At 31.2% G+C, this 21,551-nt stretch overlaps 1 protein-coding gene across 1 annotated transcript; it reads left to right on the top strand.

Moving 5' to 3' along the window:
• Window positions 1–1,717: 1,717 nt before the first annotated feature.
• On the top strand, window positions 1,718–21,526 carry LOC131843735 (facilitated trehalose transporter Tret1-like). Its single transcript, XM_059192464.1, has 7 exons — window positions 1,718–2,082; window positions 15,937–16,092; window positions 17,482–17,684; window positions 18,442–18,628; window positions 19,059–19,438; window positions 19,879–19,990; window positions 20,786–21,526. The coding sequence occupies exons 1-7, from the start codon at window positions 2,028–2,030 to the stop codon at window positions 21,085–21,087; spliced, it is 1,395 nt and encodes a 464-aa protein (XP_059048447.1). The 5' UTR covers window positions 1,718–2,027; the 3' UTR covers window positions 21,088–21,526.
• Window positions 21,527–21,551: the final 25 nt, after the last annotated feature.

Here is a 21,551-nt window from a genome sequence, read left to right as displayed (position 1 = left end):
ACACGAAAATGATAAAAATATGTGCGACTGAATTATCAAGACCACTCAGTCATATAATAAACCTCTCTTTTCAACGAGGTATCTATCCAGATAGATTGAAGTATTCAGTAGTTAGACCATTACACAAAACAGGAGATACTTTAAAAAGTCTAAATATAAAATCCCAGTAGCTGCTATACTATTAGATATGAGCAAAGCATTTGATTTTGTGTCACACAAAATCTTGTTAAATAAATTATATAATTATGGAATGAGAGGTAATATAAACGAGTGGTTGACAAGTTATCTTAAAAATAGACAACAATGCGTTGAGATAACACAATTTGAAGGCAAGAATAAAATAACAAACAAATCAGAATATAAAGCAAATGAGTGTGGGGTTCCTCAAGGTAGTATTTTAGAACCCCTTTTATTTTTATTATACATAAATGATTTCCCTGAGGCAATAAATCAGGAGACTATTCTATTTGCAGACGATACAAGAATTATTGTGAAATGTGAACATGCATCAACATTTCAGAATGATATAACAAAAGCATTAGAAAGGGCTGTAAATTGGCTAGAGGCTAATAATTTAACTATAAACATAAATAAGACACAATTAATAAAATTTCAGACATATAATAGTAAACACATAAATATAAACATTAAAATTAAAGATATCTTAATTAAGGAAGTGGACTCAGCAAAGTTTTTAGGAATATACATTCTGTAACTGGAAAGAACACGTAGAACACGTTAGCAAAAAACTTGACAAATTTGTTTTCGTACTGGGGTATGGGTTGGTACTGTGGGGTAACTCGGTTAATATTATAAACGTTTTTAGAGCACAAAAGAAATGTATCAGAGCGTAAACCATTATTTAAAGAAAAAAATATTTTACCATTACCATGTCTATATATATTTGAAATGTGTTTATTTGTAAAAAGAAATATTGATATATATTCGAAATTAATTCTAAAAATCGAAGACTAAGAATACAAAATAAATTGTTAATACCGACACAGAGACTTCACATGTTTCAAAGAAATTGTTATTGCATGGCCATTAAATTATACAATAAATTGTCTGATAGTATAAAAATATTACCATACGCTCAATTTAAAGCGAAATTGTTTAAATATTTAATTAATAATTGTTTTATACTGTAGAAGATTTTATATGTAACTGTAATTTATGAGAATTTAATATATTTATCTAATATCTTAATTAAATTATAATTTAAAAAATAATTTATATTGGTAGTAGTTTAAATAATTTACACACCTTGAAAGGTAAATATTGCTGAACACTTTATTAATTGTTGTGTTAGATCTGCTCTATGCAATTACCAGTATTTTGTAAATAAACATTTCATTTAATTTCTAAACAAATAATTAAAAATAAATAATAAAAGCATATGCATTATTCAATCGAGTACGCCTTCGCAGAATCGCAAAGGCCGAGATAAAAACCGATTTCGTAAGTTAACTACCTGTTATAATATGCAAATACCATGAAACCGCGCATGCAGTGCGAAATCCGCTACTGGTTCGTACACTGCGCATTTTATTAGTGAATGTAACTTTTCGCTTTAACGTAGCCAGTGATGGAAAACACGAATTTAATTATAATTGTGAAAGTTTCTTTAATTTGATCAATGTTATGGGTACACATTTATACGTAGCATCAGGGTATAGATGATAACTATACTTGAATGCTCAGTTAGTGATGTGTCGCCATCGAGATGGCATGTTTAATACTCGAATGTTGGTTGTTTCGATATATCGTGATCCAATAAAAAGAACTATAAAAACAAAATAATAGTTATTGATATATCATATGATATTAGTCTTTATAAACCAGAGGTCAATATTTCTTTGTTTAAAAATACAATGCGTCAGTTTTTATACAACATAGTTTTTTGAAGTCTTGAAACAGCTTTTTTGTCGGTGTATTTTAAATTAAACGAGATAAGATTTCTGTGATATTAAATCAGTATTTCATTAGTTGTTGCATTACGTGTTTAGTTACATACTTTTATTAAAATGTTTAAAATTTTCGACAGTCCCTTATTGCGACAATACGCTGTTGTTATTATAGGTAAGTGAAGGTAAAAAAATAATAATATGTACCTGTAAATACTCTCAATAAATGAATATTTATTTATATATATAAGTAAGGAACACTTTAGTAAAATTAATTAAGTAAAATTAATTCTGATTCGTTTAATGGAAAAAGATCAGTAATTAAACAACTTTAATGATTTACATATAATCTATCTATAATATAATATATAGGCACATATATTTATGTACCTATTATGACATATTATACCTACTAATCACGCCCTATATACCTACCTACCTATATGGATACTATAATAAACCTTTAAATTATTAATTAACCTATCTACTGTTAAATATAAGTCAGTAGAATAATTTTCGTTAGAAATTAGTTACTATCATTTTTTTACTAAAACTTATGATTATCGTTTATCTTTGACGTATGTAATAAAAACCTGTTTATTTTTTAAATATATTTACCTATGTACATTTAATTTCAAAGTACCTATAGGTATATCTAATGTTCATATTGTAGCATGAGGTCAAGGTCGACTAAAAGTTTCTCATCACATAGCAATTGCACATCCGACGTATCTATAGAAGTAAAATAATCGCCAACGCCATCAATGAAAACTTCGTTCCATCGACGGAGACATTGAAATAGACTAATAATTACCTCCTACTTATTATAATAAATTAATTACTTAATTAGGCACGCAGCTGTCAACAAATCCATTAGCTATTACTAGAGACACACAGAGTTAAAATGGTGTATTTACACATGAGCATTATGTTAGTTATCTCGGCGACCTCGCTCTTATAGTACTAGTGGTTAGCACACAAAAAAAGAATGGGCATGGACTTTATGGTCTACGATAAGCAAAACTTCCACTTCTCATACTTCCATAGGCTACCTAAATATATAAATCAAATGCTTATTTTCCATCATAAAAAATAGAGGTATTCGGATGATAAGATGTAATTTAAAGGTAGTGTAAAAAATGTGCTTAGATAAAATAATAAAAATCATACTTAGACAAAAAATTATCCAAGTCATTATATATTTATATTACTTATACTCACCTGTCAGCTTGCACGTTATAGAAAATATGAATAGGACATACGCACATACATATATTTATAGGGATAAATTAATACATACATCAATATTCTATTTTATTATATTTTTATTCTACATAAATAACATTATGATTATGTTCAGTAAATCGCTTATTCTAACGTCAGAACTTCTTGATAATTGTAACAATTGTGATTAGTTATAAATATAATAAAACAAAGGGCCTATAATACGTAAACAATAGTTATATATTTATTTATAGATTTACCATAATAGACAGCAATACAATATACATATAGTTCATTACTTTTAAAGGTAACAATATGGTAGATATAAATACAGCTGTGTATCTAACACATATGTTTTAATAGCAGTAATTAATAATTTTATGTTAGAATTCCTCAGATGAAATACGAATAATCGCATATACCTGATTCGGTACCCACACTAGGTATACATAGAACCAATTCCATTCCATTGACATTGAAAAGTGCTATATCACACATTATTGTACTCCTCAAAATAATATATTGTTTCATATTTCGTTGCAACGTAAACAATTCATTAAATTTATTAATGCTTGCGCTGCAAAGTGTAACAAATCTATATATTGAAAAAAAAAAAATTAGAATGATATACTTGAGATTTAGTATACGATTTTTACACAAAGGTAGATTTTACATACTCATCTCTATGGCTACCTCCGATTCAGTTGCCATACAAATAATGTTTCGGTCAAATATATAAGAATAATTAGGTGGGTTGAGCGTGTGTGTAATTATTCCAATTTATTAAAAATAGGTAAAAAATATTTGATTGGATCATTCTAAACATATTAATTTAATAACAGTACCGTTAGTACATTGACCTTTTCTCTTCTAAAAATATCTGGAACCTGGGAATTCCTAACTAGCAGTAGCTAGGCACTTGAATAAATTGCCTCTGACCACAGGTCGTATTAATGCCAAATAGACGGGAAGTTGACAATTTTGCATTGCATGTAACAACTATTACTTACGACTACTACAATACAGTGCTGGCATTATTGTAAGTAAGTACTTTTGATAGAGCATAAGAATGGAGTCACATTATTTACATAGTATGAATATAACACATCAGGACAATAATGGAGAAAAGGCAATACAGTAATAGCACACATCCTGTAAGAGTATTCATACATTTTTTATGTTGGTATTAAATGGCTACCTCGTCATGGAAACTAATAGCTAATAGCTAACCGTTACCACCACTAATGAACAATAATATTATACCACATTCTGCGCTATCGACATTAAATTACATTTCTACGACAACGTTAATAAAAATTTTAATTTTGTGTTTCTACCTCCATCCGTGCCAAATGTACAGTCATTTGGCAACATCCTTATTTTAGCAGTCGTTGATTTTTTGGTACATAGGTACATACCTTTGCTTTTCGAAGAAATCCGGTTTCAAACCATAACAATTGCACTTGGGAAAAACCGATAAAAAAAGGTGCTTCTGATAAAATACTGAGACTGCGTGTGCACTCAATAATATTACAATGTACATATTCTTTAGTATTCGGTCTATCTACATTTTTAATGGATAATATATATATATATATATATATAAACACCTCTTTGGGCACTTTGTTGATCACGCCACAACCTAAACACTTGCTGATTCCACCTTTTGCACTGAATAACTTGACCTCTATCGCGTATATCTCAGGCGGTATGGCAACGTCGCATTCTATTTTGCGATGCGGCCATATATATTCGTCGATAGTACGATATACTCGACACTTTTTTTACTAATAATTCGTGACTGAATGGCTCCGAACGGCTAAATTTTTGGTATACACAAAGACTTTTTGGCTCTGAATATATTCCAAAAATCAATTAATTATGTTGATCACTTTATATACTCGTCCTTACTGCGATACTTATTTTCATCCGAATATATATAGATACCGTAACGGTCTATCAATTATGACTTTATTAATTTACTAATGTAGATATTTTATATTCGCAATGCTCCATACATGCAAGCTCCAGCAACGGTGGAGGCAGGGTCCCCCCTGCACCGTACACCGCACCCCGCGCACACAAACAAATTAGATATTTTTTGAATACACAAAGACTTTTTGACTCTGTATATATATTTCAAAAATCAATTAATTGTGTTGATCACTTTATATACTGGTCCTTATTGCGATACTTATTTTAATCCGAATATATATAGATACCGTAACGGTCTATCAATTATGAATTTACTAATCTAGATATTTTATATTCGCAATGCTCCATACATGCAAGCTCCAGCAACGGTGGAGGCAGGGGGAGCACCGTACACCGCACCCCGCGCACACAAACAAATTAGAATAAATTAAATTCATAAGATTATTTATATATTTCGACTGCCTCGGTGGTCACACCGCTTTACATCCGATGGTCGCGGGTTCGATTTCTCGCACGATGCAAACATTTGTACTCATCGGTCATCGATTGTTTTCATCGGTCTGGGTGTTTTATATGTATATTATATATGTATTTACAAAATAAAAATATCTATTTATATCAGTTCAGTATCAGTCTGTGTTAATTGTCCAGGGTTATTTATTATATTTTTATAAACGGTTATCTTTTTCCATCGCACCGCTCGCTATCGACAGTGAATTCATAGAAATGTCACTCTAAAAACAAAAATAGTTTTGTGTTTTGTATTTCAAATACTAAATGCAAAATAGGTATTTTCAAAATACTTTTTAAAAATTAAGTACCTTTTGAATTTTTGTCCAAACCTCAGATATTTTATTTATTTTAGGTATATCAATAATTACATAGTAATATAAAAACAAAGTCGCTGTCGCATCTAACAGTACATAAACAAAGAAAGAAGACTTTGGCTCTGATACCGTAACGGCCTATGAATTATGAATTTATTATACCTAATCTAGATATTTTATATTCGCAATGCTACGTACATTGTAATATCCGCCTCCATTCATTGTAACGGTGGAGGGACTAAATAGTTGAATAAAACTGAATAAGCAGTTGCTCCACTCTATAGGTACTGCGTCGTCGTCGTATGCTGTTCATTTTTTCACTCGTTTTGGCGCCAAGAGAGGGTCACATAGTCGTGGTCAAGTTAAGAACTTATAATTTAATTTTGATAACAATAGATACAAGTAAAAAGTAGGTATTATATTAATGTACGTAAGTACTGTACTTAAAAATATTTATTCTTTACTGTATGTACATTTGAAAAACTTAACACTTAAGGACTTGTACATATACACGTACATACTGCCATTTTCTCTTAAAGACATCCAGAGAAGCACTATTTATCAAATACGCGGGGTGCACCGACCTTTGACCTTATAACACCTGATTCGCGCGTAACGAATTACATTGCTACTTTTTGGTATTTTATAGTGGATATGTCACTATAAAATATTATTATTTCTTTAGATTATGACATAATAACATAGTTTACATGATTTTAAGGGAAACATACGATAAAAAAAAATCCCGTAAAATGTAAAAGATAAAAAATGGTTATTGTTGGTTATCCTTAAGAGATAGACATATACCATCACGGACTTTTTTGTTGACCTTATTTTGATACATCTCAAAGCACTAGACAACACGCATTTTCATTAAACAGTATTGTATTTTTTTATTTCTTTAACTTTAATGCACAAAAAAATTTGTACATGTGGCGGACTTAATATTTTGCCGCGTTATTTACCAGGCAACCATGAGTGGTGCAGCGAAAGATTATTGGCGGTGCACTAATATAAATAAGAAATGTCAAAAAAAGATTTATAAAGATAAGCAAAATATACATTTCTATAAAAAAATAACAATATACATACATAAATATATATCTAAATATAACCCATAAATGTATAAATATTATATATAAGTAAATACATAATGATCCGATAATCAAATTATAAGTACAGTCTCAAATTGAAAGTAAGAAAATCAGAAAATATAGAGAGAACTATATGGATATAACAGAAAGATGTGAAAAAAGGAGAAGGACAGTAAAAAAGTTACAAATTTAAATAATGTTCCCGCAATTTCTGTTTAAATGAATTTATTACATTATTATATATATTAGGCATACGACTAGCCTTATGACTGTTACTTTTTTTTTAATCTATACATCTATACATGAAAATAAAATTGGAGTGTCTGTTTGTAATATTGAAATAACCGTTTTTTACTACTTGCATATGAATATAAATACGGTACATACACCAAAATAACATATTTTACAAGTTTTGTCTGTCTGTCTGTCTGTTTGTTCCGGCTAATCTCTGAAATAGCTGGACCGATTTTGACGGGACTTTTTTTGGCAAGTAGCTGATGTAATAAGGAGTAACTTACGCTACTGTTATTTTAGAAAAATAAAATAAAATTTCACGCGGACGAAGTCGCTGGGGCCAGCTAGTCTATAGATATACCGAGATTTAATGTTTAAGTTGCTATTATGTTGTTGACAAAATTTTACTGTAATGTTACTATTACGTTATCCTACACAATTTGTATTATTTTGGATGAATAAATAAATAAATAAATAATAATCTATACATCTATACATTTAATAAAAATTGGAGTGTCTGTTTGTAATATAGAAAAAACCGTTTTTTACTACATGCATATGAATATATATAAGGTACATATACCAAAATAACAATTTTTATAATTTTTGTCTGTCTGTCTGTCGGTCTGTTTGTTCCGGCTAATCTCTGAAATGGCTGGACCGATTTTGACGGTACTTTTTTTGGCAGGTAGCTGATTTATAAGGAGTAACTTAGGCTACTTTTATTTTAGAAAAATAAATTTAATTCCACGCGGACGAAGTCGCGGGGACAGCTTGTTTTTAATAAAAACTGTTTATTTGATAAAAAAACATCTTTTTTGTGGTACTTGAGAATGTTGAAGCCTGTTGTTTGTAATATTGAAATAACCGTTTTTTACTACTTGCATATGAATATAAATACGGTACATACACCAAAATAACATATTTTACAATTTTTGTCTGTCTGTCTGTTTGTTCCGGCTAATCTCTGAAATGGCTGGACCGATTTTGACGGGACTTTTTTTGGCAGGTAGCTGATGTAATAAGGAGTAACTTAGGCTACTTTTATTTTAGAAAAATAAAGTTAAAAACCACGTGGACGAAGTCGCGGGAACAGCTAGTGTATAATATATTAGAGATACCTACGTGTTTTTTTATTGATGACTAGCTGTACACGGGATTTCGTCCGTGTTGAATTTAACTTTATTTTTCTAAAATATAAGAAATTAAATTCCACGCGGACGAAGTCGGGTGTACAGCTAGTTGTCGGTAGTCTAGCGATTTAGCTAGCACACTGCTTTGATTCCTGCTTGGTGGTCGAGGGTTCGATTCCTCGCACGCTGCAAACATTTGTATTCATGAGTATGATTGTTTGTAACGGTCTGGGTGTTTTCTATGTATAGATAATATATATGTATTTACGAAAAAAAATCTTTGTATTTATATCAGTTGTCTAGTACCGATAACATAATCTTCAGCTAGCTTAACTTGGGTCTAGATGAAGCTGTGTGAATTGTCCTGAGATTACTATTATTACTATAATAAATCTTTTCAAATCAGCCGATGTTTATTTTTGCCATAATACGTGCTGTTACCATGTGATAATATTACGTACGTACTTATTAAACTATTAACTTATTATTAAATTGTTTGTAACGGTCTGGGTGTTTTCTATGTATAGATAATATATATGTATTTACGAAAAAAATCTTTGTATTTATATCAGTACCCATAACATAATCTTCAGCTAGCTTAACTTGGGTCTAGATGAAGCTGTATGAATTGTCCTGAGATTACTATTATTATTAATTGGTACACAGGTAAACTACTAACTAGGCCATATTGGTGTTGTTTGTTATGGTGAAAAAACTAGTAGGTATATATATAAGTTACACGTACAATTTCAAAGACTTATTTCTTGAAAACTACTGGCTATTCTGAAATAAAACTTTAGTGTTTGTATATGTAATGTTTGCATATAAAATATGATTAAAGGTTACCAGTGTATTTACACTTTTACTGAACAAACAGAGTTGTTTAATACTGAAAATATTGTGTGGAAGGCATCAATTACTTTCAGTGCATGTATAGCTTTTCTCTTTTCCTAATTATTATTATCATTAAGTTTAAAGTGGTTGAATTTTACGTAAGGGGTTTTTATACATTATTTCTAATGTACCATTTATTTTAAGTTTTTTAAACTCTATTCATCGAGACCTATCTAATGAGTCCAAACACGATATTTCTGCTGTAAGTTTTCGAAGAGTATGTTCATCATCTGATAATACTGGTGCCAGCATGAAGTCAAGGTTAACAGATAACTAATTACTTTTATATTCGTCAAAATCTTTAGATTACGTATAATAAATTCATAATATCGCTACCTATTCAAATCAAAACAAGTATTAGGTACTTCATGTACTAGTATATAAATTCATCAACACACAAGTAAATGATTTTTAAATATATTCAGAGCCAAAAAATCTTTGTGCATTTAAAAAAAACGATACGGATTCACTATTGCAGGAAATTGTTGAAAAAATATATATCGAGTATAAGTATCTACTACTATCGACGAATACATTTGGCAACAACGCATGGTCTCGGCCGGAACGGCAACATCGCATATTAGAATACAAAGATAGTGATAGAAAGAGAGAGACAGTGGATCAGCAATATCTACGGATCGTGGCTGGATCAACTAAGTGTGCAAGTGTATATAAATATATATATATATATATATATACATTTGTCTTTAATTCAAAGGAAATTTAAATAATGAACGCATCACATTTAAAACAGTATAAATAGTTAATAATTTAATAATAAGTTAATAGTTTAATAAGTACGTACGTAATATTATCACATGGTAACAGCACGTATTATGGCAAAAATAAACATCGGCTGATTTGAAAAGATTTATTATAGTAATAATAGTAATCTCAGGACAATTCACACAGCTTCATCTAGACTAAAGTTAAGGTAGCTGAAGATTATGTTATGGGTACTGATATAAATACAAAGATTTTTTTCGTAAATACATATATATTATCTATACATAGAAAACGCCCAGACCGTTACAAACAATCATACTCATGAATACAAATGTTTGCAGCGTGCGAGGAATCGAACCCTCGACCACCAAGCAGGAATCAAAGCAGTGTGCTAGCTAAATCGCTAGACTACCGACTACTAGCTGTACACGCGACTTCGTCCGCGTGGAATTTAACTTCTATTATTTTAGAAAAATAAAGTTAAATTCAACACGGACGAAATCCCGTGTACAGCTAGTCATCAATAAAAAACACGTAGGTATCTCTAATATATTATACACTAGCTGTTCCCGCGACTTCGTCCACGTGGTTTTTAACTTTATTTTTCTAAAATAAAAGTAGCCTAAGTTACTCCTTATTACATCAGCTACCTGCCAAAAAAAGTCCCGTCAAAATCGGTCCAGCCATTTCAGAGATTAGCCGGAACAAACAGACAGACAGACAAAAATTGTAAAATATGTTATTTTGGTGTATGTACCGTATTTATATTCATATGCAAGTAGTAAAAAACGGTTATTTCAATATTACAAACAACAGGCTTCAACATTCTCAAGTACCACAAAAAAGATGTTTTTATTAAAAACAAGGTGTTCCCGCGACTTCGTCCGCGTGGAATTTAACTTTATTTTTCTAAAATAAAAGTAACCTAAGTTACTCCTTATAAATCAGCTACCTACAATACATATAGCCAAAAAAAAATATGTACCGTCAAAATCGGTCCAGCCATTTCAGAGATTAGCCGGAACAAACAGACAGACAGACAGACAGACTAAAATTATAAAAATAGTTATTTTGGTATATGTACCTTATATATATTCATATGCATGTAGTAAAAAACGGTTTTTTCAATATTACAAACAGACACTCCAATTTTTATTAAATGTATAGATGTATAGATTATTATTTATTTATTTATTTATTTATTCATCCAAAATAATACAAATTGTGTAGGATAACGTAATAGTAACATTACAGTAAAATTTTGTCAATAACATAATAGCAACTTAAACATTAAATCTCGGTATATCTATAGACTAGCTGGCCCCAGCGACTTCGTCCGCGTGAAATTTTATTTTATTTTTCTAAAATAACAGTAGCGTAAGTTACTCCTTATTACATCAGCTACTTGCCAAAAAAAGTCCCGTCAAAATCGGTCCAGCTATTTCAGAGATTAGCCGGAACAAACAGACAGACAGACAGACTGTACTATGCTATACTATGTATTGATTGATATACCTAAAATAAATATAATATCTGAGGTTTGAACAAAAACTCAAAGGGTAATTTATTTTGAAAAAGTATTTTGAAAATACCTATTTTGCTTTTAGTGTTATAGTACTTTGACTGTTATGTTTTAAGTAACAATGTTTAATTATAATTAATACTACTGCACCAACACTCCGATCGTGCAAAAAAATTTGCTGTTTCATTATTTTTTAGTTCAATTAGTGGTCTACCTAAGTTCTGGGCAAGGGGGGAGAGTCATGACGCCCCCATGACTCCCATGACCTCCATGACGCTCCCCCCTGGATCCGCCGTTGCGTCTTCTCTTTATTCGCTCAGTAACGTTGTTACAAAAGAAAAGATTCCCATCCAAAAAATAACAAGTATTGAGGTTTGATCTGGAGTCACGTTACTCCAGACTGATTTCAATAAATATTTAGATTAGATAGACTATTATTCTTGAAATACTAGCTAGACATTATTAAGTTACTGTAGCCATAATGTAGTAGCCCAAACGTGCCAATGAGGAAGCCCTTGGCAAATGCTGCACCCTGATTGGCCCGTTTGAATTGGATCAAGAACTGCTCGTATGCCAAAAAGGTGGATTTGTATAAAATCGTGTATAAATCGCTTAATTATTATTATTACTCGTCGTGACAGTTGTGGCTCAAAACGGATCAACATTTATATATGGTCATCTGGCATTAGATCAACAAAAGGCCTCCGGATCAACAAGTGAAAAAGGATCAACAAAAAACTACCTATACGGCACGTCTGAGCCACAAAGTGCCCCAGGGGATATTTATATATATATATATATATATATATATATATATATATATATATATATATATGTATATATATGGTCTATATATATTTTTAATGGATAACAATGGAATGGTGCACCCGTCTGCGTTTACGCTGGCAGGGCACCTGTGGAGGATGATACTTGAGCTCAAGTCAGTTAGCCCGAGATGAGAAATTCACCAGGAATTCATCATGATGGTTTCCATTCGAATCCACGTGGAGTAAAGGTTTTACTTTTAGAGGAAATTTGTTACTTTGATAATTAAAAATTACCTTGCGCTTGATTATGTAAATAATCCTGACGAATCTATTCTAATTTTATGTATAGAATATACAATATATCGAAATCTAATTTGAGCTTCGTCATGATCTAGTTGTTTACCACTCTGAACTGAGTATTATATATATTGAATAAATATGAGTTCGGATCTGGCCGAAAACTAAAAAACTTTGTGTACCTATCTATTTATATATCTGACTAAGTCTTCAGTAAGGGAAATACCAAGCTGGTAATCAGATTACCGAGTTGCGACACAGGTTTACCTAGTTCTAAGTGCACTGTAATGTCATTTTTGTTAACCTTTAAATAATGTAAGTAAATATTTAGCAAACATTTTGCGTACTTCCGCAAACAGTATGATACACCTAAATGGAACGAAAATTAATAATCATAATAAAATAACATTCATTTTTTATACTGTTTATACTAGGAGTCTCATCAAATCAGTGTTTGGAATTCTATTTTCAACGTAAGAGTTCATCTCCATATGTACCTATATAAGTATCTATAATATTAATTTAGACAACTATGCATATACACAAAGTACCTACTTAGATACATTTTAAATGTCTTTGTTAAACACGCTGTCCACGTGCACTCTGATCATTAACGAAGGCTATGACACCACGTAATAAAAAGTGCCGTGTTCAGAACAATCGCACTTACGAATAAATACCTACTGTCCAATAAGATATACCATACAACAATACAAAACTGCTAGAATTTTAATTTATTAAATTACATTATCAAATTTTAATTAGATAATAAATTGTTTAGTCATAATGATTAAAATCGGTTTAAAATTTAAATAAGTAAGAAGAAAGTTTAAAGAATACTTTAAATATGATTAAAGATTAAAATTAAATCAAAGTAAATACCGTCAATGTTGTAACATCCTGCACTAATATTTTACAATCATATTCTAACTTAAACTTAATGAACTTGCTACATTTTCGTCTATCGAATCCTGAAGAAGACTTCCGAAGAAAGATGAAATAATTGTCGCGAAAGATGAAAATATAGTGACCATATTTTTAGGTGATTTTAATCTACGCACTTTAAAATTTCTCCTTTTTTAAATTATTTATTTATGAGCTTAGATTATAGGATCACAAAAATAAGTATGATATAGCTTAGCTCAGACAATAAGTAGCTCCATCGTAACTAATTCTTGCTTCGCATTCTACGATAAGTATCTACTCTAAAAACAAACATTAGTAGTCCTCAATATTTTTAAAGTCAACTGAAAATATAATTGTTGTAATTTATATCAACATACTTGTAATTACGGTAGAATTTATATTGACAAATTTTATCGCACCTACCTAGCACTGATCCACGACCTTCCGTAGAAGGTCGGTTGACAGCGATGACACTGACCGTGAGCGGAAATGATTTGCCATCGTTGACTATGTTATAGTTCAATTTAATGATATAGGCTTAATGCAGTATCTACTATTAGCAATATAAACGACTTAAAAATATGTGAGTAATTTTTAAAATATTTTAAATATAGGTATATTTTTTAATTTGCATACTATATTAGATACAGTAGTATTAAAAAAATATTGGGCTCTTTTGGAAAGGAAATGCATCCAATTAAAACTATCTTTGTAGGTTACAAGTGCTGAAAAAATATTCTCTGTTTATGACAAAATAATAAGAATATAAGTACAGTGAATATAGCAGGGTTATCAACCAAAAACATTTAGTATCATACGTTCTCAAAAATCTCGAGTTCTATTTAATTTGACTCTCTTAACTCATATATCATTGCGTTTTAACCGATTTCTGTAAATCAAAATTTCGTAACTATCTGAAAGTATAGTTGACACCCCTGGATAAAAGGTATATCAGTAACTACATAATAAAAAATAAGACTTATTTCTTTGTTTATTAATCTGTATTTAAAAATACGCACATAGTATATGACGTACAAAGACTACTCTTATGTATAAACACGTGACTTGTACGATTTATAATATATATAATAAATTATATAAAAGAGTTCTGCGTAAAGGTTACAACACGTTCATGTTATCAGGTAATGGAATGCGCTACTTTATGCATGTCTCTTATGATTTGGTTTACATTTGGTGATGTTTATATGAGCCTCCTTTAAGTTATATAACACTAGATGAGCCCGCGACTTCTACTTGTAAACTGATTGAACAACAACAAACACAAAATTTTAATTCATGTTTGCTACATTAGTGAAAACCGTGTGCAAAACTTTTGAGGCATTTCTCTCTCTCAGACTCTCCTTGATTATAAGTATGATTTACCGATGGCTTTGGTGGCCTAGCGGTTCAGCACACTCCTTTACTTCCGATGGTCGCGGGTTTGATACCTCGTACGGTACAAATATTTGTGTTCATTATACTACTATCCACTATTATTTGAAAAAAATACGAGCTGAGTTTCTTGTCAGTTCTTCTCATCTCGATATCATTCCGAACTGACGGTAGATTTGACATATCATAAGAGTCTGTAATAGACCTACATGAATAAAGATATTTTGAATTTGAATTTGAATTGAACTATGTCTGTTGTTCTGGATGTTTTCTACGAATATTATGTATGGATTGAAAAAATGTATCTTAATTTATTTCTGTTGCCTAGTACTTGCTTAGCTTACGACTACATGGCGCTTTGTGAATTGTCCTTAGATTTTATTATAATTATTAATTTGACTTAGGACTGCCTACTTTACATCAGACCTTCTTAAAGATTTATCATAACCACCTATTAATTACCTCACTGCTAAACTCAGATTTCTCCTTATAAGATAGATAATCATTACTTAGATTTACCTACTATACTATGGCTACTACCCATAACATAGATTGCTTGACTTGGTACCAGATGGCACTGTGTGAATTATCCAGGGTTATTGTTATTATCTTACTAGGAAAATGGTGTAGGAATATATTTTATTACGTATTATAATTTTCCTTCTTCGTAGAAAAAACCGTGTTGAAATCTTTTAATTTATATTTATCAGAAGTCGTCTCGCATGAATTAATACGAGTAACGGTCTTACTGTATTCATTCATACGAGCTTAAAAACTAAAATGAGTAAAATATAATACTGAGTTCAATCCAAGAAAAAACTGACTTCAATTACTTTAAAACGGATAACCCAAAAACTAATGATCAGATTTTAATCAATTATTTATGTGAGACCAACGAGAAGCACCAACTTTCAATAACTTTTCCTTTTTTTGAAATCCATTAAAAATTACAAACAATCGGTACCTACATCAAAATAACTAATTTTATTATTATTTACCTATGTATTTTTGATTTCTGTTTTATGGTGTTGGAAGCGCGTTTACTCTTTATTTACATTTGCACAAATTTCGTTTACAGCAAACTTCAGCGTGCTCTGTACTGGCCTTAGCTTGGCGTGGCCATCACCAGTCCTAGTGAAGCTTAGCAACAACAATGAAACTATATTCTCTAAGCCGATTACCGAAGAAGAAGGCTCCTGGATAGTTTCAATAGGCTTCCTGGTTGCAATATGTTGTAAGTGTCCTTTTTATTATGTAATTTATTTCTGTCATACATATGTTGTTATATTATTAACAACATTTTTTTTTTAAACTTAAATAATACTTATAACCACCTAATGGAAAGTGACAACCGTTGCATATAAGTATAAACAGCATCATGGATATCATAAAATATGACGACCACAAGCAGTATTCTTAGGTATGGCTGCAAAATAATAAGTACACCCAGATGACGGCTATGACGAATATTATAAGTCAAATTATCATTAGATATCAATAGAAAATATTGAACGAATCGAAAATATTGATATAATGATAATTTAAAATGTGCAAAACATACGTCATAACTAATGACGTCATAAGTGTATAGAGAGAATAAATTTTGAATGTTTTCAAGTATATAACAATAAATATTTAAACAGTAACCAAAAATATAGTGTTAGTGAATAAACTTGCGTAATATAAAAATACGTAAGTACCCATTATACTCATGGTTTGACCTCGGTTAGTCACTCTATTGATAAAATTTACTGAAACAATTGGGGTTATTTTTAACAACATTGAAGCCTTTCTCTCTCTGTTTGTCACTGTACGCTGACGTACCACTCTTGTTATGACTTTTGTTTTATTTTCGTTCAAAATATTTTGGTATACGTAACAAAACAACAATATTTTCTATATTTGTGACGTGATACCTGTCTGTGATAACCGTGTCGATTGCGTAGTGTACGGTGATGTTATGATAGTTGTAGGAATGACGACATACAACATAACAAAAGATCTATTGCATACCCAATAATGCAATCCTGTCATAGGTTCCCTCTGATCGATCCCCAGTCCCATTCCGTCGAATAATACTGGAGTGGAATTATGCCGGCTCAGGCTAGGTTCAAACCTCTGAAATTTACTGAAACAAAACTCGACGTAATGGAATTTTACTCCAGCCGCTCAATTAGTTCTCCAGCGGCATATATATGCATTCGTCCCTATTTTGGTCGGTGAAGCTAAAAGACTATTTTATGATAATTGATGATTATTTTAGGAACGGTTATGGACATTGTTATATTTCCATAGCCGTTCCTAAAATTCACAATAAAAATATTATTATTATCTAAATTTATTCAGGTTTAACAAACAACAAATAAAACATAAATCCAAAAATAGAGAAAAACCTTCATTGAAACTGTTGAAAATATACCTAATGGGTTGAAAGGTAAAAGTGACAAAATCCTTTTTCATTATTATTTCTTTCTTTATTATTATTACTGCTTACATACATTTCATTGTGGTATCGTAAACCACTAGACTACCTCTCGGTAGTTACTTGGGATTGCGGGTTTAATTCATGGACGATACGATTGGTATGGTCATTAAAAATATTTCTACTTTATTTATTTTTCAGTCAGTTTCCTGCCCGCCGTTCTACTTGACAGGATAGGCAGGAGACAATGTATTATCCTGTCGTGTGTCCCGAAGATGATCATGTGTTTAATATTCACGTTTGCCACCGAAATCTGGATGCTCATGCTGGGCCGAGTGTTTGGAGCAATAGCAGATACTTTTACATTCACTGTAGTACCGACGTACGCTTCCGAAGTTGCTAGCGTGAGTATATTTGATGGAAAATACAGATTCAAATTATAGGAAATAATTTATTTAGCAGCAGTGACCTCAATGGTCACGATGCTAAAGGTTTAACACATTATCCCACCTTGCGAGGGTCGCATATTACCGCACAATATGTCTAAACATTTGTAAATACAAAGAGAAGGACGTATAATACCTAAATAGGTATTATACGTCCTTCTCTAATAATCTTGTCTTAGCTATACGAACATTAATATATCTATAACATAGACCCTTGTTCTGTTTTTTGTCTGCGTTGTACGTTTTTGCCTTCAATGAAGGATATAATTGATGGCCTTGGGCTGCTACAATAACTCAAGCGCTGCTTAGCTTGGAACTAGATTTCGATGTGTAAATTGTCCTGTGACAATATTATTTGATACAAATACATAATACTTCATGACGTCGTCACTAATAAAGGCTATAACAGAATAGCAGAGAGGGTGGACTCACATTGAGTTATAGACAGATTTTCTTGTTTATTACTTCTAAATTTTATTATAAGCACCAATTGCATTAGTTTATAATTTGAGACAAATAAAGATGATTATTATTATTAGGCGATGTCTTGATGTTTGTTGTAGTATTGGAACGTCGTACTAGATTTCAATGCCTTTTTAACCTGATCAAATCTAGTCACGTGAACAAAATTCCGGAAAGAAACCGGTAATGAATGAAAAAATATAGTTTGTAGAATTCTTAACTATTCTTAACTTACTTTTATTTGTGTTTGCAGAAAGAAATTCGCGGTGCCTTGGGTACTATACTGCAAATACTATGCTCTCTTGGCATCCTGCTGATGCTGAGTATTGGTCCGTTCACACCATATGTGACTCTCAATATGGTATTTACAGGCGTCGTTGTGGTTCTATCTATACCACTCCTGTTTTTGCCGGACAGTCCCTATTATCTATATTCAAAAGGTATGTATTTATCCTATACCTACCATTTTATTCTTAAGATTTTGTTACTATAGATAACAGTTTGGTGGCAATTTGGCACATTTGTCGCTGGAGCCTATAATATTTATTTGTAATGTGCTTATATATGTTACCTACCGGGTCTTGTGTGAATCTAAAGTAATCAATCTAAACAATCAATAAAAAATCAGGAATTCGAAATTGCATTCATACAAACACAAAAAAAACCTATTTCGAGCCGTTAGTTTTGGACGAATTCAGTTACATACTCATTGACAGAAGAAATTACAATGATGTTCATAAACTGAAACTTTACCACACTTTACACAAATAAAATAGTTAAACTTTTCTATTATACATATTTTACATACTATATATATATATTGAGTCCCAGTTTCTATTAATATTAAAAATTATGTATATATTTTTTCAGGGCGGACAGAAGAAGCATTAAAAGTTCTGACGTTCCTCCGAGGTTCCGAAGTATTAGCAAATGAAGAAATAAAGGAATACTCGTCCACAGACGACGTCAAACCAAACATTATTGATATATTCAAAAATAGACAATTCCTAAAAGCATTCGGAATAGTTTTAGTATTAACTACAGGCAGTCAAATAATCGGTTTCAATGCAGTGACTTTTTATCTGCAAACTGTATTAGAATCGACCAAAACCAGTGTTAAACCTGAGATTGCATCAGTGATTATCGGATTCATACAACTGATTGCTAGTTTTTGTACTACTTTAGTAACAGATAGATTTGGAAGGAAACCTATTTTGGGGTCCACATTGGCTGGAACTGCTATAGGAATGGTGAGTTGAATCAACAGTTTCACAGAGCTCATGTGTAAATATTTAATTATGACTTTTACGAAGCAGAGAGCCTTTATAGAATCGCATGGTTACACCTATTTCTACCGTCATCAGATTTATTTGTGAGCTCAGTGATAGAGTTATAAATTTGAGATATAGGTAGTAGTAAAAAATACACATTCACAATTTCTATCTCAGTGTAGCCAATACAATTGTTATCAGTCATCAATCAGGTTAATGCAACGCTTGTTATGCCTTTATATCCACATATATTAGTTCCCTACATTATTATAGTATAATTATATTAATACTTTCCATCAAGTGGGCTCTTAACTTTCTTTTTAAATTATACTCTTTATTGCAATTATAATTTAAAATACAAAATTGTAAAAGAATTTTAAAAATAATATACGTACTTATATTTTGAAGTTTGTTTTCAGATTGGTCTTGGAATATTCTTCCGAATCAGAGAAACTCACGAACAAATCAGCGGTTTCATGAATTATCTGCCATTAATATCTCTGATACTTGTTGTATATTGCTACAGTGCAGGTAAATATACAACCTTATGGACTTATATTACATACGAGCTATAGTTAGTTTTATAAGCACTTTTCAAATTGAAACATCTATTCCAAAGTTTCTTTCTCTAAATAATCTTCATATAAAAATATTTAAATATTCTGAAGAGATGCCCATACCAACGTTTATGTCATACCTACCTAAATTATAAAGAAAAAGAAATTGTTTTATTTGTATGTAATGGAATTGAGCCATGACATCGTAGTTCTCAAGAATGGCAACGCAGTCACATGATAACGTAATTTCCGTAATGCTGTTCATATATATATACTAATAAAAGTGACGATTACGGCTTACCATCAAGTGGAGCGTCAGCTTGTTTGCCATTCCAATTACATAAAAATAATTTATAAACTCAAAAAGTACTTGACTAATTATTTTATTTATTTAACTATAAAGTATAGTATATCAGCAAGTGACATAGTATCAAATGCATTCTATGAAAGTAGTACAGTAGATAGGAGTATCATTCTTTAAATATCAATCATTGAAGATGTGCACAACGCACCTCTTTATATGACATAAATAATTATACTTAAAAAACATAAATAATATGTTTTATACTCATTATTTAATATAGAAAAATATTATATGACATTCTTCTGTTAACTGTTTTTCTTCTGTACGTAGAATGATATTACTTCTGTCTCAAAACCGTCCTTCTATAATTATATTTACCAACCACAACCACACCAATATTTACAATATAGGTACATACAGTCCTTCGCTCACAGAAGTTACGATTTTTTGTTTGTCTGTTTTCAGGACCAGGTTCAGTAAATTGGCCATTGTGCTCCGAACTCTTTGATGGACCATCTAGAGCCATAGGGCTAACTGTCTCAGGAATAATAGGGTCTTTAACCCTTTTCATGACCCTAAAATACTTCGCCTTTGTGACAACAGCCATAGGCGCACCGGCGACATATTGGATGTTCAGTGTCAATTGTATATTACTGTGTATGTTCATACTGTTCTGTATCCCCGAAACTAAGGGACGATCGTTCGCTGAAATTCAAGTTTTGTTGGGACAGAAAAAAAAGAATCAAGATAAGGCTGAGAAATGTTGAAATGTAATTAGATTATATTTTTTAGGATAATAATTAAGTGTATTTATTATTAAGATTACTTTATATTGAAATAAATATTGGATGATAATAAAAATATTTATTTGTGCCATACATTAATTCGTTTTGATATTTAGAAATGTTGAATGTTTTTCAATCAGTATAAAATATACATTTTAGTGCCTAATTTAACGTTTTACATCCGACGGTCACTGGTCACGCTTCCTCGCACGGTGCAAACATTGATGAGTATGATTGTATCGGTCTCGGTGTTTTCTATGTAGGTATATATATTTTTTTTTAATGGATGATAATGGAATGTTGCCCCCGCCTGCGCTAATGGTTTACGCTGGCGGGGCACCAGTGGAGGATGATAAGATGAGCAAGAGGTCAGGTCAGTTAGCCCATCGTGACAAATTCACCAGTAATTGATCACAATGGTTTCCAGGGGGAACCACCTGGAGGTC

The sequence above is a fragment of the Achroia grisella genome, unplaced genomic scaffold (assembly GCF_030625045.1).
Source record: "Achroia grisella isolate CSIRO2021 unplaced genomic scaffold, CSIRO_AGI_Agris_v1 utg3288, whole genome shotgun sequence".
NCBI classification, from domain to species: domain Eukaryota; kingdom Metazoa; phylum Arthropoda; class Insecta; order Lepidoptera; family Pyralidae; genus Achroia; species Achroia grisella.
This window is presented reverse-complemented; position numbering and strand designations above follow the sequence as displayed.

What these genes read in the sequence shown, in the direction of transcription:
- LOC131843735 (XM_059192464.1), top strand. Translation starts at nt 2,028, where the DNA reads ATGTTTAAAATTTTCGACAGTCCCTTATTGCGACAATACGCTGTTGTT. An exon ending in ACGCTTCCGAAGTTGCTAGC is followed by an intron (nt 17,685 to 18,441) that starts GTGAGTATATTT and finishes TTGTGTTTGCAG; the next exon opens with AAAGAAATTCGCGGTGCCTT. An exon ending in CTATTATCTATATTCAAAAG is followed by an intron (nt 18,629 to 19,058) that starts GTATGTATTTAT and finishes ATATTTTTTCAG; the next exon opens with GGCGGACAGAAGAAGCATTA.